This window comes from Chrysochloris asiatica, unplaced genomic scaffold (assembly GCF_000296735.1).
Source record: "Chrysochloris asiatica unplaced genomic scaffold, ChrAsi1.0 scaffold00049, whole genome shotgun sequence".
NCBI classification, from domain to species: domain Eukaryota; kingdom Metazoa; phylum Chordata; class Mammalia; order Afrosoricida; family Chrysochloridae; genus Chrysochloris; species Chrysochloris asiatica.
This window is the reverse complement of record NW_006408567.1, coordinates 7,839,629-7,862,189: the sequence shown is the minus strand read 5'-3', so window position 1 is coordinate 7,862,189 and position 22,561 is coordinate 7,839,629. Positions and strand designations below refer to the sequence as shown.

The window sequence follows — 22,561 nt, the reverse complement described above, 5'->3', positions numbered from 1 at the left end:
AACCCTAGGGGAGAGTCAGAATCTATTCAATGGCAATCAGTTTGGGTTGTTTTTTTCCTTTGGTTTAAACTTTCACTATTAGTTTCCAAATAAGTCTTGGTATTCCTATGACTTTATAGATTAACTTTGAAAGTACTGATAGTTTCTTATATAGGCTCTCCATTTGTTTAAATCTCATCTTTTTTTTTTTTTTTCCACTTTGATCTTGTATATTTCTTGCTAAATTTTTCTTAGGTATTGACTCATTTTTAATGTTTTATAAACTTTTCATTTGGTTAATGATGCATAGAGGGAAACTTAGTTCCTAAGCAGAAAAACAACGCAAGTTCAGGAATTTAGTTTGAAATTCATAAGCAGAATGGGCACAGCTTAAGGAAAGATTGGTTGTTGAAATAAAAAGGTTGAGGTCTCTGAAGTCCAAAAGTTCACTTTCTGATTCTACCATTTATGTACTGTACAATTTTGGGTATGTTTTATAATTACCTGCGCCTTAGTTTCCTTGTTTGTAAAAGGAAGAAACTGTACCTACATTACAAAGTTTTGTGATGATCTATCTTATGTAATCTAACACAATAGTAGGTGTTAAAGTAAAGATGTTACCTTTCTTTATGAATACATGTGACCTTACTTTTAAATGACTGTTCTTTAGACATGTGATCTTATCAGGTATGTCGTTTGTTGTTTGTTTTTTGTTTTGTTTTTAATGAAAGTTTCTAGTAAAGATTTTGACATTTTAAGAAAGACTCTGAACTATTAAAGAAGCTAGATGCACAGGTATGAGAGACTTGTCCATTCTCTTGCCCTATGTTTTTCTCTTGTTTAATTGAGACATTTCTTTTTCTAAACATTAGTATATCCTTGAGCATGCACCGTATGAATATTCTTCATTTTTAATGACTGAATAAGATAGTCTTTATGTGCATTTCACATCAGGCTCAAAATGTACACACTTTTTTTTTTTTAAATAAAGATACATACGTAACATCATTTTTATTATGGTGACTTTCTAGCATCTGACATTCACGTGTAGGTTCCCATGTTCTCATCACTCAGCTTTTGTTTTGTTTTTTGAAGTTTTTGTTGTGAATTGAGTTTTAGTTTATATGACAGAACATTGGGTTTGCAGTCAACAAATCATCTTTTGTGTCATTGCAATGATTACAGCAATATTTGCTCTATTCCGTTTTTGGGGAGGGGCGAAGAGTATACACAAAAGCACTCAAGAGTATATAATCATTTAAACAACCAAAGGGCTCATTTTGCAAACCAGCCTCCTGCCCACCAGCACACAGCCTTTTATTTCCATGCGTCTAGAGCCCTCAGCTGCTCTATCTCTCCATGCCATCATCTCTGCCTCCATCTCTGGTGTTGCTATTTCTCTGCTTAGGATCCCATGTTCCACTCATGCTCCTCCCTCTTGATGGTTCCGGGGTCCTCTTTTCCTGAAATGTAAGATTAACTACTCCCCCTTTATGTTACATATCTTCTACCTTTACAGTGGTGACAATCTCAATTAGTCATGGTAATAGTTACTCACTACTGAAGTTTAAAAATCCTATTGATACCATCTCCTTTCACCAGACCCATCTAGACAAAAGATGAAAACTACTCAGTGGGCATTTTGCCTTCCGCGTCCCCATCTCTCTGAAACTAAACTCCCTCTTGAAAACTTGTAAGCCAGCTACTTCATGTTTTGATAGCACCCTCATTTTAGGTATCTAATGTGTTAATAACATTTTATTGTGAATTGTTTACAGAGCAAAATAGTTTTCCACTCAACAATTCATAAAAGTTTTGTTTCGTAACATTTGTTGCAGTCCCCACGTTGTACCATCACTTATCCCACTTTCTCCTTGTGTTTCCTTTTTCCATTTTTCCTTTTTTCCTTCCCTTCTTAACTTTGTCCTGGGGTAAATCCTGCCCTTTTGGTCTCAAATGGTTGATTATTTAAGGTGAGGGTACCTCTCTAGTATTATCGTTTCCCACATAGCCCCATCTACTTACTGTGTGGCTGAAAATTGAGCCATGGGAATGAGTTGATTTCCACATTTTTCTCACACTTTAATGTGATCGCTTTCAGAGCAGTTGGTAGTCAGTGGTAACCGGGCACCAACTAGTTCTGGTCTCAGGGTCATGGAGACTCAGGTTTGCATAGTCTATTAGTCCATCAGACTAAGTATTTCCAAGTGTCTTCAATTTTCATTACACTTATTTCTCTGGACAGGGAGAAACCAGTAGTTGTACCTTAGATGGCCATTCATGAACTTTCAAGACCCCAGTCACTACTTATTCATCAAAGCAGGTCTTTGTGAACTATGTTATGCCAGTTGACATTGGTGTGTCCCTTCACCTCCCCTAAGATCATAGCGTCCTGGGTCCCCAGGCCCAGTGACTCATTCATTCCCTCAAGGTATTGGTTATGTCTAAGAAGTTTTCATACCTTTGCTCATGGAATCAACACTTCATTCATGTATATATTTTCAGAAAATATAAATACACAGATACACGTATTCTCTCTAAAACCTATACTGTATACCTGTTTTAGTCTAGGAAAATGAATATTTTAGAAAATATTTCTACTGCTAAATTAACTTGTTTGTTAAGTGCCATCAAGTCAGTTCTGGCTCATAGCTGCCTGTGTAAGGTTTCCAAGGAGCTGCTGGTGAGTTTGAACCGCTGACTGGTCTAGTACCTTATCCCACAGCACCACAAATAGTAAAAATCTGAACATTGCATTTTTAATTGAGAATAAAATTGTGCAGGGGTTCTTCAAAAAGTTCGTGGGAATTTCTTTTTTTATTTAATTCCTTTTTTCCACAAATTTTGAAACCCCCTTATATTTGAATCAAACTGTCTGTGTCTTTGAATCGGGGTTCTAAGGGCATATGGAAAAATGAGATTGTCTATGACTGTGTGGTGGTATTGTATATGATGGTTTCTATAAAGTTGTTATGCCATGAATCTTAATCTAAATTTTTTAATGGAATATTGGCATACCTTTTCCAGAAGCTGCTTGATAGATTTGATTATGATGATGAGCCAGAAGCTGTGGAAGAATCAAAGAAAGAAGAGGCGGCAGTAGCCACTGCCACCGCCGCCGCCGCCGCCATCACCACCCCTCCTGCTGTTGCCCCTCCTGCTCCTGCTGCTGCCCCCACTGCTGCCCCCACTGCTGCCACTCCCACTGCTTCTCCACCTCCACAGACACCATTGTACGTTTCTGCTTTTTAAATATTCAGCAGATAAAAAGATATGATCATTGTTGGAAAAGCATGTGTAATGTTTTGTAACAAAATCAGTTTTCATGTATAGTGGTTGTTTTATAAAATTGAGGGAGTTTTTGGGGAAGGTTTCTCCCAAGTTAAGAGCAAGCCTATCAGATTTGCAACAGCAACAACAAAAAATAGAATTTGTGTTAGGGATCATGCTGAGTGTATAAGTTATATTTGGACATATGTATGATTTAGTAAAATGTTGATTGTCAGTGACTCCTGTTTCTGTGGCATAAATGTAGCTAAGAATCTTACCTCCTGTTAAATGGTAAAAGGATTACTTCTCTTTTCCTAGTGGATTTCCTGGTGATGGCATGCAACAGCCAGCCTATACACAGCATCAAAATATGGATCCGTTTCAACCTCGAATGATGGGAATACAACAGGATCCACTGCACCATCAGGTACAGATCTTTTCCTGCAGTCAAGTTTTAATAACTCAAGATCTCCTAGTTAGAGCATGATATGGTGTACACTTCATTTCACAGACCACTATTATTTAGCTATGTGATAAGGTACGGTTGTACTGCAACTCCAGTGAGCACACATTGCTTTAAGTTCTTTTTGCTGTAATTAAAATAAGGATGCTAAATACTATAACATACTCATATTTTAATAATAGGTTTTATCGTTAAAAGACTTTGTTATTGTTAATGCCGTTGAGTCGGTGCCGACCCATAGCAACCTTGTATAGGGTTTCTGAGAAGCAGCTGGTGAGCTTGAACCACCGACCTTGTGGTTCAAACAGCTTTGCAGTCTGGTGCATTAACCCATAGAGCCAAAAGTGAGTGTTTCTGTTTCAGGAAACTAGCCTGTTTTCACAGCTCTTTCCCTTGCTGACCCTTTTTTTCCTCTAAACAATTTTATGACATCGAGGCCTCTTGTCCTAGTCACCAAATCATTAGGACACTCCTTTTATGATAGATTTTGTGAAAAGCTATTAGCTTCATGGTCTCTCTTGAATAGACAGAACTTTTTTCCCTTAAACGATCGTTTTCCATCAATTCTTTCTCACCTTTCAACATTCAGGATAATGGTTTGAAATCCGGCATAAGAGGAACATAGCAAACTGGAAAGTTAATAGAAATTTGTTCATTGGGTTCATTATCCTCTAATTCAGAGTTTTCTTAACTTGTCTATGCACTGAATTTAGAGGTAGCAAATTGGGGGTGGAGAATGGGAGGGCATTTTTTAAAATACAGTTCCTGATGCAATCAATTTCTAGAGAAGAATCTGCTTTTTTTTTTTTTTTTACCCCCCCTCAATTATTCAGTTATACAACCCAGTTTGAGAGACCTCACTTTCTAGCCTTAGTCTAGAAAGCATTTTGATAAATTTCTTTAGAATATATTCACTTTCTTACCCAGATTGTACTCATTCTATATATTTGATAATATGAAATTGCTGTGGTGATTTTAATGACTTATTAAGTTAGGAAAGTATTTTCATAAGGCTATTTAGAATATGAAGAAATAGCTTTGACCCGTATTTCCAGATGTCTAATAATTGCTGGAGTCCTGGCACGGTACTATAGGATAAGCCCTGGACTACTAACTGGCAAGGTCGGCAGTTCAAACCCACCAGCCACTCCTTGGAAATCTTCTACAGGGTCGCTATGAATTGAACTGACTTGATAAGCACTTAACAAAAGCAGTTACTGAAAGTTTATAATTCCTTAAATTGATTTGGTGTTTGAATTGCACATGTTAGAAATATGTTGTGTTTTTCTCTCTCTATTAGAAAGTGATTGAGGGTAGCTATCGTTTAAATTTTTTTGGTAACATTTAAAAATTTCTCATATACTTTGTTTAAAAACAAAAGGTTCCGCTTCCTCCTAATGGACAAATGCCAGCATTTGGACTTCTTCCTACACCTCCTTTTCCCCCTATGGCTCAGCCTGTGATTCCTCCAACTCCACCAGTGCAGCAGCCTTTCCAGGCTTCTTTCCAGGCACAGAACGAACCACCTACCCAGAAGGCACATCAACAGGTAAAAACTCATGTCCTGAATGTTGACTTATTTATTTTGTTGGCTCTGTCTACAAATTTCACCTTTTTCATTTTAGGACCAATTTTTTTCTCTTTTTTCTTTTTTAAGGAAATGGAAGTAGAACAGCCTTGTATTCAAGAGGTTAAGCGGCATATGTCTGAAAACAGAAAGTCAAGATCTAGGTCAGCATCCAGGTAATTTATAGGAAATGTTTTTCCAACCCTCTGTGTCTTAGAATACAGAGGTATGAAGTCAAGTTTGATTAGTTTCATATCTGCAGTGTTAACAAAATGACAATTGATCATATTTTTATATATGTGAGGTGGGAACAGAAATAATAAAAGAAGCAAATAGACAAAACCTGTAGTCCCATAATTTTCCTCCTTTGAGTTGCACTAATTAATGTGTATGTATTTAACATAGAATTATAAGAATTATATAATTACCATTTTTTTACAACTTCATTTCAAAAACATAAGTGGAAGCATCAAACGTAAAAAACTATAATAGCATTACAATTTTAATTTTTAACTGCTATGCAGAAGACTTACTGAGAAGGTGGGTATCAAGTAATAACAGATATTTCAGCGTCTTATACTGTGAGTATGTAATTTAATTTAGTATAGCACCTGAAGAAACTGAAAATGAGAGCTGCTTTGATAAACTGGAAACCTTATTTATGTGGTTTGAATTATATATATGATGTCTGTGAACTTTTAAAACATCTTTAAAATGAATTCCTTGCTAATTGAATTCTTATATTCATATATTCAATTATTTGATAGTATTTTATTTTCAAATTAATGCACGTAAGAAATATTTTCTATTCTCTCCATGTGCTATCTCTTCTTCCTTCCCATCAAAATACTAGGTCACCAAAAAGAAGAAGATCTAGATCTGGTTCTAGATCACGAAGATCTCGCCATCGGCGGTCTCGATCTCGATCCAGGGATAGACGCCGACATTCTCCTAGATCTCGATCCCAAGAACGACGGGATCGAGAAAAAGAAAGGGAACGCCGACAGAAAGGTCTTCCTCAAATCAAACCAGAAACTGCAAGTGGTAATTAACCTCCATATTCGAACTTCTTCATTATATTCTTTATGTCATGGGTTTGCAGTGTTTCAGAACTGTTAGCAAAGCCGTAAATGAAATGTTGTGGCTGCATTTTTTGTTTTACAGAATACTGCTTTATGGTGTTTTATTTGCTAATACAGTTGTATATATATCCTTGATCCTTGCTTTTGTGCAGTAATAAGTTCTAAGAAGCAGCTAGAGTCTTGGATCTAATGTATGATGTACAAAATCCATTAGCTAGCTCTTCTGTATATAATGGGGAAAAATTGTTTGTCAAAATTACTTATTTCTTTTATGTAGATTTAAGATTTATGGGATATATTAGCTTGCATTAACTCTTGAAGCTCATCAGTGTGTTAGAATAGTAAGGTGTACTTAACGTATTCTTGGTATTATTCAGTAACTTATTAAGATGTTAATTCATGACTTGTTAAATGCCAGCAAATCAGTTCTGATCCATAGTGACCTTGTATAGGGTGTCCGAGAAGCAGCTGGTGAGCTTGAAACACTGACCTTGTGGTTAAAACCAACTTTATAGTCTAGCACATTAACCCACAGCGCCACACCATGACTCCATAACATGACTAGGACATATATATAATCTCTGACTCTGGAAGACTCACTTAGGACACAGCATTTAAAAAACAAAAATCAGAAATACTCAGAAAGTTCATGGAAAAAAATGCATTCTCTTATACTTCCATTTTCCACAAGTTTTTGAAGTCCCTTCATAGTGAACAAAAGTACTATATTGATTACTAATCACGATCATTGAGCTTACACCCTCCTACTCTTCTACTCTTAGGTGTACTTTCAGAAGTGCAACCACAATTTTGTTTTCCCTTTTAAATTTTTTTTTTTAGTTGTGAATTGAGTGAAGGTTTACAGACAAGATTATCAGCTTTACATTCAACAGATCATTCGCTTTGTTTCATCTCAAGGATTTCAATCCCCTCCCAGCAACAACAGTAACCCTACTTCTTCCTTTTGGTTCCCCATTTATATGTTATCTTTCACAAGTGAACAAAGCAAAAATACTTGATGCTTACGTATGAAACAAAAAATATATATTCCTTTAAATGTCCGAAGGGCACATTCTGCAAGCCAGCCTCCTGCTCACAGGCACACAGCCTTGGCTCAGTCCATGGGCTTAGAGCCCATAGTTGCTACTCTCTGATGTTGCCACTTACATATAAGTAAGGATCTCATGTTCTTTCTTCCTGAAATGAAATACTAACTACTCCCCCTTCTGGTCACACATTTTTTACAATTACAGTTTTAATAATCACAATTAATCCTGTTAACAATTACTCACAATTGAATCATCAGATCTTGTCGTCGTCATCCCCCATCCCCTTTCACCAGATCCATCTGGAAGACAGAAAAACTGTTCAGTGGGGATTCTTCCTTACTCCCTCATTCTGAAACTAAGCACACCCATGAAAGCTTGTAAGCTAGTTACTTCATGACTTTATTAATCCCTTCCCCCATTTTTGAGAGCCATTGTCTAAATTGCCCATCCCTGTCAACTGAGGAGACAAACATGTTCTTTGATCTGAAGAATCTTCCAGACTGACAACTATAATTTTTCTAGAACATTTTAAGTGTCTATATGGAGTCCTAAGGAGCTCTGGTAAAGGAGCTCTGGTAGCGTAGTGGTTACGAATCGGGCTGCGAACCGCAAGGTCAGCAGTTCGAAACTACCAGTTGCTCCGCGGGAGAAAGATGAGGCTTTCTGCTCCCGTTAACATTTATAGCCTCGGAAACCCTGTACAGGGTCGCTATGAGTCGGAACCGACTCCACGGCACATAGTAACAACAACAAGGAGCTCTGGTAGTATAGTGGTTACAAATCGGGTTGTGACTCCACAAGGTCAGCAGTTTGAATCTACCAGCTGTTACACGGGAGAAAGATGAGGCTATCTGCTCCCAAAAAGATTTACAGCCTCAGAAACCCTGTACAGGGTCGCTATAAGTCGGTTCCAACTCCACGGCACTAAACAACAACAACATATGGAGTCCTGGTGTGGCGCTGTGGGTTAATGTACAAGACTGCAAAGTCGTTTGAACTGCAAGGTTGGTGGTTCAAGCTCACCAGTTGCTCCTTGGAAACCCTATACAGGGTCGCTATGGGTCGGAACTGACTCAGTGGCACTTAACAACAACAATATGGGCTTGTTATTTTTATTTATAGTGTCATAGCATAACTCATGCCTATTTTTGTGTGATGATTAAGATACCGTGCTACTGATTCTCAAATATGAATGTTTGTGATAATTTTAAGTTTGTAGTACTACACTCTGGGTGGGACAGCTGGACAAACGGACAACGCAGCAGGATGTTGCCAGTCTCTTAGAAGAATTTGGTCCAATTGAATCAATTAATGTGAGTATTTCATTAAATAATTGGATGACAATGGATTCATACAGTTGTCATTTTAAGAAGTTGAAGACTTAAGACCTAAGTTCCATTTTGCACAGGTGTGTAGATGTGCCTAGAGTTTAAGTATTCTTTTCATTTAGCTACATTTTTTAGATAACCAAGTTTAACTTAAAACCTCTTCTATAGTAAGGAGCTCTGGTAGCGTAGTGGTTACGAATCGGGCTGCGAACCTTAAGGTCAGCAGTTCGAAACTACCAGCCGCTCTGCGGGAAAAAGATAAGGCTTTCTACTCCCGTAAGGATTTACACCCTCGGAAACCCTGTACAGAGTCGCTATGGGTCGGACCCGACTCGACGGCACTTAACAACAACAACAACATAGTAAAGTTTTTACGAAACAACTTTGTGGGAAACCAGGTGGGTTCATTAATAATTGCAACTGATACCAAATTTGAAATGCCAAATTTACTTTCATTTAATAAATTAATCTCAAATTACAGAAAGCTGACCAGCAGTGTTGACAGTGATAAAGGTTGTTGGAAACAGTTCATTAGGATTTTATCTTGTTGCTTTTTACTGCTTGTTGTTGTCAAATTTTGTAATTTTTTAAATGTTTTTGGAACAGATGATTCCTCCCAGGGGTTGTGCCTATATTGTCATGGTTCATAGGCATGATGCTTATCGTGCCCTGCAGAAACTGAGCCGAGGAAACTACAAAGTGAACCAGAAATCCATAAAGGTACAGTTTTATATCTTTCAAAAAATGTGATTTTTTTTATAAACTTTAGGCTTAGAAATGACTTTGATCTTAAGACATACTGCCAAATGTTATTTTTTAAGAAGTGATTCTCTCCTAAAAGAACTACAAATTTTCATTAGCATAAAATTTAAATGTTTGATTTTGTTTTTTTAATGTAGGTAGTTTGACCAAAAGCAAGTTTTATCTTGTCAGTCAAAAATATTTCATTTTCCACACTTAGTTTTTAAAGTTTGCCATCTCATTTTAAATTAACTGAGTAATATTCACAAACATAGAGAAAAGGATACACGTACATAGGTATTCTTCCTTTTAGAAAACACTTGGGTTTTTTGTTGGTTTTTTTTTTTGTTGTTGTTGTTTTTAATTTAAATGAATTTAGTGAGTTCTCAAGTGTCTACAGGCTTTCAAAAGTGGCTCCCGGGTTTTGAGGGTAGGATGTATATGAGAATAGAGTCATACAATAGTTAGTTTTCAATAATTATAACTCTTCCCCTTCCTCCCTCCCCCCCGCCTTTTTTTCTTTTAATTTTTACCTAATGGTAAAATAGATTGCCTGGGCCTTAAACAAAGGAATAAAGGCTGATTATAAGCAGTATTGGGATGTAGAACTTGGTGTTACGTATATTCCATGGGACAAAGTCAAGCCTGAGGAGCTGGAAGGTTTTTGTGAAGGAGGAATGTTGGACAGTGATACACTTAACCCAGGTAAAATAGTATTTAATTTGATCTGTTTTTGGTGTGTTTTTTTTTTTGTAATATGTGTTACAAGTCAAATGTCCTTCTTTATTCTCTTCACTAGAAAATGAGTTTGGAGATTTTTCAAATACCCACTATGTACCATTCATTACAAACAGGATGCATAGTGAATAATACAAACGTGGTCTTTGTCCTTATGCAACTTTTCTATATAGTGGGAGAGGTACAGACACAAGTAACTATTGCTTAATTGTAGTATGGGAATGCAGTGGCTCCATATGATAACCACTGGACTGTGAACCACAAGGTCTATGATTCAAATGTGCCAGCTTCTCTGCAAGAGAAAGATGAGGCTTTCTGTTCCCGCAAACATTTAAAGCCTCAGAAACCTTCTTCAGGGCCGATTTGAGTTGGAATCAGCTCATTGGCACTTAACAAAAACAACAAAAGAAAGTACTGAGTCTTATTTGTTACTGTGAAAAACTTTGACAGATCAAATGAGTCTTAAAATTAGTATCATTTGCATTATGTTTTAATACAGTGCTTCACAATAATTTCTTTAGCAATGTTTAAATGTCCAGAGTAGCAATAAAATAAGCTTATAAGACGAGAAGGTACAGTTCTTTGTGGGCTTGAATATTTACTGCTAGATTCACAGTAAGACTGGAATGGGGAGAATGACTGAATGTATAGGCATGGCTTTGGGACAGATGGCAAGCATGAGGAGGAGTACAGAATGGTGTCACATCTTTGAACAGGAGTGGTGGCTTGAGAGCCCAAAATTGGTGTAACAATTTTATACTATTTCTACATGTCTTCCCCTCATTAAATGTTTCCCTTACAGATAAAGCTAGGCATCTGTTCAAGCAAACAGGTATTGAAAACTTATTATGTGCCAAGCATTCTGAGAGGTTATGGTTCATGTACAAAGAGCAGGACAGTGGAATCTCCACTCCCCAGTTCCATCAGAGCTTGTGGTTCAATGGAGAGTTTATTGAGAAGGTGGAGAACAGAGTCTTTAGTGGAATAAGGCCACAGAGGGAAGGCAGAAAGGAAAGAATGGTTTATGTTGTTTGCTGGTGTGGAAGATGGGTGAAAATAAGTTGACAGTTATCTGAGTTATTCTTTTATATAAGAGAGTGTTTGTTCAGGAACTGGTGAGCGTGGCATGATCTTTGTTGCTGTTGTTGTTTTAATACTTTAAATGATATACAGTTGTAATTAAGAGTGTAGGCTCTTCAGGACCCTACCCAGAGAAGCAGTGATGCCAGAGATGATGATGTGGAGAGATGGAGCGGCTGGGGACTTTGGACCCAGAGAGGGACGGGGGCTATGTGCTGACAACGGAGGGCCAGGGCAGGCTTGCAGGGTATATATACCCTTTGGTTGGTTGATGATGCATGGAGGGGATTATAACCATGGCAATGAAACGATATGTGATATGATGAGTGTAAAACTAATATTCTCCCCTGTAAACTATCACACAATTCACAATAAAACATTAAAGAGCGTAGGCTCTTATACAGTTATAATTAAGCGTGTATGCGCTAGAGCCAGAAGTGTTGGGGTTGCATCCTAGTAGCACTGCTGTTTACTAGGTGTGTGACCAATACAAGTTGTTGATGCTTTCCTTATTTATAAGATAGTAATAATAGCAGCATTTGTGTAAGTATAATAAAGTATGTAGGGATGAATATGAGAATTACATGAAGTACTTAAAGCAGTGCCTGGTGCACTGTTGTTACTGTTGTCAAACACCATCAGGTTGGTTCTGCTCACAGCAACCCTGTATATGGTGGATTTGAACTGCTGACCTTGTAGTTATCCAGTCCAGTGCTTACCCTATAGTGCCACACCCCATTAAATAACTGATAGATTAGTGTAGCAGTTTTTATCTTTAGGTTTTATGTATAATGAATATTTTTTTTAATTTCTAGATTTAGAATTATAAAGTGAAAGTAGTGATTTTTTTTTAATTTCTTTAACTTCCATAGATTGGAAAGGAATTCCCAAGAAGCCTGAAAATGAAGTTGCTCAAAATGGAGGTGCAGAAAGCTCACACACAGAACCAGTATCGCCCATACCTAAAGCGTTGCCTGTTCCTGTCCCTCCTATTCCTGTTCCTACACCTATAACAGTACCACCTCCACAGGTGAGATGATTTAGGCAGTTGTTTAAACTGTGCTGTCTGAAAGATTCCTGGCTCAATCTTAATAGTTTTTGTTGTTGTTGTTGTTGTTTATGAATGTGTGTATTTTCAAAGATAAAAGTAAATATTTTTTTTTTATGTTGGTGTATCAGGTCTATTGTTTATAAAATCCAACACGTTTTTCATAAATATTCATAAAACCAGAAAACTTCATCGTGCCATACTTCTGTATGTATCATTCAATGTGTCTTACTTAGCTTGTAACAGCCTAGATGTGAGATGAGAACCTACTCGAGTTTCAAATGTTCTTTCTCTTCTCTTCTTTGCCTTTTTTCTTATTGAGTAGTTTTTCTTCAGGAACTTTATGCTCTGAAGGAATGTGGATCTGTACCCAATAAGCAGCTGTTGTCAGGGAAGCAAAGTTTCTTAATCCTGAATTTGACTAGTGCTAACATAATTTATTTCTTAATGAAAGCTATTTAATAAATTGGTAACAGAGTCATCGCTGCCTACCTACCATCCTGTTATTAAGGAAAAAAAGACGGATCTGGCAGAAATGGGTTTGAATCTCAACTGCATTGTATACACTCAGCACTGTGGCTTTGGGCAAGTCACCTAACCCCTAAGCTTCAGTTTCTTTGTCTATAAATGTGGAGATTCTTCCCTCTTAGGCTTTTTTCTAAAAATGTTCAGTTCATTGAATCCCCATAATTTTGTGAAGTCTGCATTTTCTCTGTTCTACTGTTGAGTGAACTGGGGTCTAGAGAGGTTAAGTAGTTTGCTCCAGTTCTTGCAATCTGGACTTCGGGAACTGTTAGAGTAAGCAGCATGTGATCTTGACCTGATTTCCCAGATTATTTGACCTGACCTTGGGACATTGTAAGATGTATCATATTCCCTCTGACACCAGTAGATGTAGGTAAAATAAGTATGGACAAAGTAGGGAGCACAGATTTTGATGGATGTGAGTTTGGTGTATACAGATAATAAATGTGTTTGTGTAACTCTAACTTTATAAAAAACAGAACCTTTTTTAGTAGTATGACATTTTCTTAATCTGTATTCACTATGTGAGCGTGGGGATATTTCGGTTTATTTTTGTTTCTTTCTAGGTCCCACCACATCAGCCTGGTCCTCCTGTAGTTGGTACGCTCCAGCCACCTACTTTCACCCCTCCTTTGGGAATCCCTCCTCCAGGCTTTGGCCCTGGTGTTCCTCCTCCTCCACCACCACCACCATTTTTGCGCCCAGGATTCAACCCAATGCATTTACCACCAGGTATGTTCGGTTTGAGAAGACATCCATTTTGTGCCCAAAATGAAGTGGTACAGCATAAATTGACATTATTTTTCTTATTCTAGGTTTTCTTCCTCCTGGGCCCCCACCTCCTATAACTCCACCAGTATCCATTCCTCCTCCTCACACTCCACCAATAAGCATCCCAAACTGTAAGCATGTGTTTCCTTTGTGTTCTCCTGTCCTCTTGGGAATAGAAGGGAGAGTGAGCCCCAGTAACAATAGGGACTGTAGTATGGCAAAAGAATGTTTGCCGGGGAGGCAATTAATTATTCAGCTTCACATGTTGATGTGATTATATTCCTTAGCTACTATCGCTGGTATAAATGAAGACACTACAAAAGACTTATCTATTGGAAATCCCATTCCAACAGTGGTGTCTGGGGCTAGAGGAAACGCCGAGTCTGGTGACAGTGTGAAAATGTACGGTTCTGCTGTGCCACCTGCTGCTCCCACGAATCTGCCCACCCCTCCTGTAACCCAGCCTGTCTCACTTCTTGGTAAGTTCATTTTTCATCATTTGTTTGTTGTTTTGTTTTCAAGTTAGGTTTTTCAAAAACAATGTTTGCGCTGCTAAAATGTTTTCCAAGGCTAATATTTTTCTTTAAATAATATCTTTGTCTTGAATATGAGAGTAAGTAAAAAAAAGTATTGCTACTAGGTTTCCAGTTCATACTTGCATGGATTTATTCCAAATAAAATCTGTTTAAATATGCCTCTGCAATCAGTGAATGACTGCAGACAAGTTCTCTCTGTAACACATTTGTCTTATTGTTACGTTGCTAAGTGCTGTCAAGGTGGTTCACTCTCATTGTTGTTGTTGTTGTTGTTAAGTACCATCGAGTTGATTCCAACCCATAGCTACCCTGTATAGGGTTTCCAAGGAGCAGCTGGTGAGCTTGAACCACTGACCATGTTTAAACCAGCTTTGCAGTCCAGTGCATTAACTCACAACAGCACATCAGGACTGTTGTTGTTGTTGTGAAGTGCTGTCAAGTCAGTTCCGACCCTTGTGTAGGGTTTCTGAGGAGTAGCTGATGAGCTTGAACTCCCAACCTTGCAGTTCAAATGGCTTTGCAATCTGGCGCATTAATCCTCAACACCACACTGGGATTCCATCAGGACCATTAGGGTGTCTTAAAAAAAAGTCCAATTGAAACAATGACTTCTTCTGGGCCAGTTAATTGTAAGTCAGAGAGGTCAGCTCAGAATGTTATGTAGACTTGGAATTCCAAAGGAGGGCAGTAATCTTGATAGCTTTTTTGGAGGACATAGGACAATCACGTAGCTTACTAGGAAAAAGTTAAGAAGATGGAAAATTGCAAAGGCCAGGAAAGTTACATTGGGGAGTTTTGTTTTTTTTTTCACCACAACGATGCTAATTTTTTGAGGTTAGCAAGTACTGCCCTATAAGAATTTCATTGGGAGGCCTTACCTCATCCACCCTACATTCCCTATTGACAACTTTTTGTTCTCCAAACTCAAAGAACATTGAAAAATCAGCATGATTTGAGTCCCTCAAGGATACCAAAAGTGCTGTTTTAATATGGTGTAAATCAAAGTGTACAGAATTCCTAAGGGAAGAATTAAAATCCCAAAACCTAACCTCCTGCCATCAAGTTAAACAGCAGAATAAAACTGCTCCGGAGATTCTGAGACTAAATCATTACAGGAGCAGCCAAGTTCATCTTTCTCCTGCAGAGCAGCTGGTGGGTTTGGGATTTTGTAGTTACTTGCTTAGCTCTTAACCCTGTGTCACCACAGCTCCTGATGAGGGTTACGTCGAGAAACAATAGCTTCACGGTTTGTTACTTTGTTTTAGAAAGGTTGCTGTGATTTTTGTAGCAATACTTTTTGACTTACTCTCGTTTGTGCCCTTGGTCTTTACCAAGACTAGTAACTCAAGAGACATTCGCAAAGATAAAACCATGTTTGTTTGTCTGTCTTGAATAAAACTATGGATTTACATGTTTAGATTTTTATTAGAAAAATGGATAATCTCTAAAAAGGTTCACAGTTGATACTACTTTGGACTCTTTCCCCAGCTTTATAGGAAATAGCATTTTTTTGACAAAATGGGTTTCTTCCTGTCAGGAGCCACTTTTACCTCAAACCCTCAGATTGTGGTAGCATTATTTATGGGCTAACAAGGAACTCATCCTTGCTATGCTGCAAGAAAATGACTTAGTTATCTGAGTGGCAGTTGCAGAGCCTGAGGTAATGATTTTCCCCTGATTCCTCAGTGTTCTCATACTAGGACTTTTCTTTATACAAGCTGTAAGGATTCTCACCATTGTATCAGGAAGATCAAAGGAGGTGTGATTTAGATAGTTTCTGTCTGAAAGAGTGTTTACCCTTTACCCTGGCTTGCTAGACTGATAAATAAATGCATTATATACTTGTTATAGTAGACTATCTTTTAAATAAATAAATTTTTAACTTGAAGTGGCATTGCCACATATAATAATTAACACTTGATTCTCTGAATGGGGTGTTAAACTATTTCTGTAGCATTATAACCTGCTAGGTATGTGAGTGAGTCCACTGGGATTTGTAAGCTTTTAGGAAGAGGCACATTGGTTACCACTGGGATTTAGGGCTGTAGACATTGATTTGTAATAAAGGACTTTTACTTTTCACTTCATACCTTTTAGTACTATTGGGAAGTTTTACTTTGTTGGGTATATTACATTTATAATAAAAATCTTGTTTGTTTTTAAACGGCATGTTGTCTCCTGCCCTCTCTAAGATGGAGCTTAGTCTGATGATAACTTGATTTTTTTTCCCCTTAGTACACAGACAGGGTAATAATGGTGAAACAATTTGGGGTTAAATATTCTCCAGTAATAATAGGCGTAGTCATCATAATTTGTTCATTGAGAAAGTTGCTTAAAATGCCTACATCTTAATGGAAATCATATAGTAGAAAGAACATTGGACTAGGAGCCTGGACACCAAACATCTTTGGATATTTTTTTTATTTTTTTTTTTTTTTTGTCTTCTTGAGTTATAATAAGGTGATTGTGCAAGAGTCATAGAATCTGAGTTGACTAGAAATTTCTAATCAACTCCTTGTCTCCTTCTCCCCACCCCTGTAGCCCTGATTATAAATACTCTTGAGTATTAGCACACTTGAGGCTGTTCACAAAATTGCATTTGTTTGTGCATTTTTAAGGACTAGAAAAGGGCTAGCCACATAATAGATGCTTAGTTAATGAGTAAAAAGATTTAATAATATTCAAGAGCTTAAGAACACTACTTTCTAACAATCCTAAAGAGTAAGTAGTCCACCTCGATTTAACATTTACGTCTTAGAGACATTGTCCTTTATTTATAACCAGTATTGACACCTACAATTTAAACTGCATCCAACATGTGAAACAAAACAAAAAATCAAGTCAAAAGTTGGTAAGCCTAAAAAACTAACTAGGCACCACTGCTAGAAAAAGAATCCAACTGAGAATCTTTGTTAGCACGTTCACCACCCCACGTGCATGTGTTTGGGTGTCCACCGTCCTAGAATGGAAGCTACATGAGGCAAGAGGGGCATTTGCATGCCAGCCAGTGGATGGATGATTCTTAATGCAGAGCAATTCTATTTCATCTCTGATTGTCTTTGTAACTTTTTAAAACAAAATTTAAAAATTTAAGACTTACAAATCTGAGGATTCTACTTTTGACATAGATTAAAAGTTTTTACTTCAGTAAAAATAAACATTTTTAACTAAAAATATACCTGTTCATTTGAAAATCAAGAAGAATGTTCCCCCATGTTCCTTCATTTGGAAGCCTCAAAAAGAAAATTTCATGAACCTTTTAGAGAAAAATGAGATGTCTTAAATGTTCATCCAAAAGAACAGTTCCACCATTTTAATTTTTAAAACAGATATATATATATATATATATATATATATAGTAATCAGATCGTGGTATTGCAGTACTAAGGAACCAGTAAAGGTTGGAGTAATGCTGGCATTAACTAACAGAACACTAGAATTAAATTTGTGTTCATGTTTCCTTTTGGTGCTCTAATGTTTACACTTAGAATAATAATAAAGTACTGTGCTATACCAGAAAACTTTTTTTTGCCTAGAAAGGATACTAAACTCTGTAAAACAGGGAATAAAAATGGCACACTAGGGTGTTGTGATGATTCACTTGGTTAACATAAGTAATAAAATGCTTGACACAGTTCCGGCACAGGGTGGGCACCCAATGAGTGAATGGTGGATGCTTATTACAGGTAAGAAATTACCATGCATGATATTTAGAAACACCTAGAGGAGAATATTTATACGTAGTAATTTAAAAATTACTTGAGCTTGGCTTCATTTTTAACTGTTCTATATGTTTGGCAGACAGGCAAACTTTTGAGACAAAAGATATCTTGATATAGTTGCCATACATATTTCTAAGGAAGACCAGATCATAAGTTTACACATACAAAATTTCCATCAGTTGAATTATTGAGCAAACTTTGGTCATAGTGTTGATGTGTTTAAACAGCTAACTTAATATATGTACTTTCCTATTAATAATATAAGTCGTTTTCTTACACTGAAAGGTAAATGTATCATTGAGACCTAAGTAAATTCTTGGATCTTAGTTTCTGAATTGTGGTAATATTTTTACAGGGTTAAATATAAATGTATTCAAACAAGTTTTCATCAGATCTTTAAAAATTCTGTAGTTAGACTTCATTATACTGGAAGAAGGTCTTGCCTTAAGGATGATTTGGTTTAAAGAATTTGCTGTTTGATCAGACTTATATGTGGATATTAGTTTTTGAGTGGTGGTGGTTTCAGGAATTGGATTAGGGTAGAATTTAGAAAAAAACTAAACCTCTTTTTTTTAGAGGTTTTAATTCATTATCACTTGATTTTTAAGTCTGTAACCTTTCGCTCAAGTTCTTAGTACAACACACTCAGCTAATAGAACAATCCTAGAGAATAAGTTGTTGTTAAGTGCCATCGAGTTGATTCTGACCCATAGCAACCCTGTATAGGGTTTCTGAGGAGCAGCTGGTGAGCTTGAACCGCCGACCTTGCAGTTCAAATGGCTTTGCAGTCTGGCGCATTAACCCACAGCACCACACCAGGACTCCACCTCAATTTAGCATTTATGTCTTGAAGACTTTGCCCTTTATTTGTAATTAGTATTGATACCTGCAATTTAAACTCTGCATCCAACATCTGGGGGAAAAAGTTGGTAAGCTTGAAAAATTAAACATATTAAACTAGGCACTCCTAGAAAAATCAAACTTAGAATCTTGGTTAGCATTTAATTTCGTGAAAATTAAAGACAGCATTCTACAGTTGTTGATTAATAAGGAGACAAAGATTATAAAAGAAAATATCCAGTTCATTCTCTTTACTGTACAAGTGTCTGTGATTTATTTTTTTCAAACGTTTGTATAATATGTTTCTCTAATATGATGTATATAGCTTTTTAATTTTTTTCTAATTAAAAAAAAATCGTTGTAAATGTGAAATATGGGTTACTTTGGTGTTCCAAACAATAAAAAAATAATACACAAAAAATGTTTGCTTGTGTTACATATCTCTACTCTGTTTACCAGTATAAACAAAAATACTTTTTAAGGAAGAAAAAAAAAACTACTAGGTCAAACTTCATTCTTTTTGTGGAGAATTAAAGCCAGATACATTTATTCACTAATTATTAATGTGCACAGATGTCTCCCAGTTTTTGTCACAGCACTGTAGATGATGATGTAAATAAGTTGCTGCTTCTTACTATATGGTTTAAAGAAAGTCCCAGATTGGTGGCCTACAGGTTGAATTGCTAGACAATGAATCTCGGTGTGATATACTTCAGGCATGGTTTACACACACCCTGCGTGTCCTCAATAGGCATTTGAGTTGATGATCTCAGGTTTGAACATCTCAAGAAGTTATTGGACAAAATTGGTTTGTGAACTTCTATAGTTAAACAGGTGTGTTTGCTTTTATGCAATAATCATCTTTTAGAAACTGCCTAGAAAATGCATACATTGAACACCAATTTCACTTTTTAAAACCCCACTGCTGTCAAGTGGCCTCTTACTCATAGTGAACCTTATAAAACAGTAGAAACTGACCCATGGGGCTTCTAAGGTGGTACAAATCTTTAGGGAATCCAACTACCACATCTATTCTCTCGCAGAACAGTTGGCAGGTTCACACATCCAATCTTTTGATTAGCAGCTGAGCACTTTAACAACTGTACTACTTCAATTTTGATAATTACCTAAACATTAGAGCACCAATCTGAAATTGTAAGTAACATTCAAAGGAAACCTGAAGATTTTAGAAAGTAGTAGGATTTTTAAGTGATGTTACTACCCAGTGTTGTTTGTTTTTCTAAATAATTTTTGTGTTTCTAAACAATTTTTGTGTTTTTATGTGTATTATTTTGAATTTTATTATGATATTTATATACATTAGATAATAAGCTAGAAAGATATCCCAGATATTTATATGGTACCTTAAAACTTACTAACTTCATTATGTTATGAAAGTATTCTTTGGAAACTTCAGAATATTTGGATTGGCACTTTAAATATTACATCATGTTACTCCATTTAGGATCAACGTACTTGACATGGTCCCCAAATAATGCATCATAGTGCTCTCAACTGATATATAACATTGTAAGTGCATATAGTGAAAAATACCAAATAACTGTGAGCGACCGATATTTGTCATGGATGTAATAAGTATATGCATAAATACACTATACTTTCTCAGAAAGTGAAGCTCTTCAAACAAACATGGGAAGGTCTTGCAATAAAGGAACTTCGAAAGCTGCTTATATCACGTTATCTCCATTCCTCACTGGGCTGTCACTTCCTAGGCTGCTGAAGAATTCTAGCCTAAAGAGTAGTTATCTTCCTATGTAAATCTCCTTTTGAACTCCAGGAATGCGATCATTTTGCTTTCCTTTGGAGGGGCAGAAATGCAGGGTTCTAGAATGATTTGGTGCAGAATTTCAGGTAAGAATTGTTTTCCAGCTAACATGGAAATATTATACTGTATAGAAGAAAGTTATGGTGTATTTCAAACTTGACTCTTAACAATACAACTCTATCATAGTAAAATGGCAATTGTTATACAAATTAAAAAGTTTTTAATTAAATATAAATGAACCATAGGCACCCTAGTGATGCTAATTATTATATAATTAACTGCTAATCAAAAGGTTGTTTGAATCCACAAAGCAGCAGCTCCTTGGGAGAGAGATCTGGTGATCTGCTTCTGGAAAGATTACAGTCAAGAGACCCCTTTGGGGGCAGCTCTCCTTTCTGCCATGCAGTTAGTTACTAATCTGAGTAGAAGCAATGAAACCAAACAACAATAGGGTAATTGAGCAAAAGCCTTTGGTAATTTATTTCACAAAATTATGCAGTGTAATTTGTATGAGATAATTGGACTCTGGTTCATCTTTTGAACTCCTGGTTGTTGTGTATTAGGTTTTATAAAAACTATACCCATATGTTGAAAGTCATACATATCTCAGTGTTACCTTGCTGACATTCTAAGCATGATATTTAAATACATGTATAATGCAATCTGAAACGCACTTCCTCTCATTCTCTGAAAACTAGCTCTTTTTTTCTCCCCAGCTCTAAATATAAATCACATTAGGAGTCTTTTGAAATGAATATGCTCTTAAGTGTTATTAATGGATTAACCTAGGCACTAGGCAAAGGAAATATAGTTGTTGATTGTACTATTTGAATTTTCTAAAGTCAGAAACAAATGACAACATTAGGGATCTTGGGGCAGTGAAGTGGGGGTGGGGGAATATAAACAAATTGATAAGATTTTTTTCCTTGTGGGACATTTTCACTTTAGGCTCATGTAGAATGCCAGTGCCGTTCATTCTGTCAGGATTAAAAAAATTTTAAAGTGAAGCTGAAATTAGAACCAGAAAAAAAATCGTTGAAAATAGCAGCCTTTCTTAAAATTAAATTCAGATCCTGGATTTGCAGTAGAGACGTGCTGCCTATGAAGAAACTTCTGCTCTCTTGTTTCCTGGGAAGTATCTTCTTGATGAGTCTGGTAGTCATCTGTGCCAGCACCACTCATTCAGGGATTGAGCAGATATTTACTCAATATCTACTGTGTGCCATGCATCCTCTTCAGTACTGGGGAATGCAGAATATGCCAGGCAAAGCTAAGGACTTAGAAAAGAAGTAAATTAATGCATAATTTTACATGGAGATAGTCCTGGGAAGAAAAGCACAGAATGGTTAGGGAGAGGAGGTTTGGGGTGTGTGTGTGTGTGTCACATGAGATAATCCTGTTTTTAATGGGGTGGCCAAGGATGGTATCTGTTAAGTGCTGTCAGTTCTGACTTGTAGTCGCCTTGTATAAGGTTTCCAAGGAGCTACTGGTGAGTTTGAACTGCCAACCTTGTGTTTAGCAGTCCAGTGCTTATCCTAAAGCGCCACACCTAGGAGCCCAAATAGAGGCAGGTTAAGCCATGTAAATACAGATGAGGAAAGAGTGGGGATGAGGGCCTGAATTGAGAACACGTATGGCAGGTTTGAGGAACAACAGGGGCCTGGCATGGCTGCAGCAGGGTGAACATAAAGAAGAGAATGGCATAAGAAGATTGTCCAAAGCCAAATTACAAACACACTGAGAAATGGTGTAGGGTTTTGATCAGAGAGTATTGTAACCTGATGTATGTATTTTAAAGGAGCGCTTGGTGGTTCAAGCTCACCAGCTGCTCCTTGGGTCAGAATCAACTCAAAAGCACTTAACGTCAATAAAAACATGGCCGCTATGTGGAAAATTGGTTGTAGGAGTTAGCGGGGGAAGAATACTTGGGATGCTATTAGAGTAGATGCAAGCTAACAACTTACATCAGGATAGTGCAATGGAGGTGATAAAGTGGTTGGATTCTGGATGTATTTTGAAGGTAGGACCTTCAGAAT

The 22,561-nt window shown here is 36.9% G+C and overlaps 1 protein-coding gene across 1 annotated transcript in view; it reads left to right on the top strand.

The window, feature by feature from the left end:
* The window catches only part of SCAF4 (SR-related CTD-associated factor 4), a 69,604-nt gene that overhangs the window by 33,978 nt on the left and 13,065 nt on the right, over positions 1-22,561 (top strand). Inside the window, exons 8-19 of the mRNA XM_006862596.1 lie at positions 3,007-3,212; positions 3,568-3,676; positions 5,094-5,261; positions 5,370-5,455; positions 6,133-6,323; positions 8,623-8,723; positions 9,345-9,458; positions 10,028-10,184; positions 12,170-12,327; positions 13,437-13,602; positions 13,686-13,772; positions 13,929-14,120. Coding sequence (XP_006862658.1) covers positions 3,007-3,212; positions 3,568-3,676; positions 5,094-5,261; positions 5,370-5,455; positions 6,133-6,323; positions 8,623-8,723; positions 9,345-9,458; positions 10,028-10,184; positions 12,170-12,327; positions 13,437-13,602; positions 13,686-13,772; positions 13,929-14,120 — 1,735 coding nt within the window. The remainder of the gene's footprint in view (positions 1-3,006; positions 3,213-3,567; positions 3,677-5,093; positions 5,262-5,369; positions 5,456-6,132; positions 6,324-8,622; positions 8,724-9,344; positions 9,459-10,027; positions 10,185-12,169; positions 12,328-13,436; positions 13,603-13,685; positions 13,773-13,928; positions 14,121-22,561) is intronic.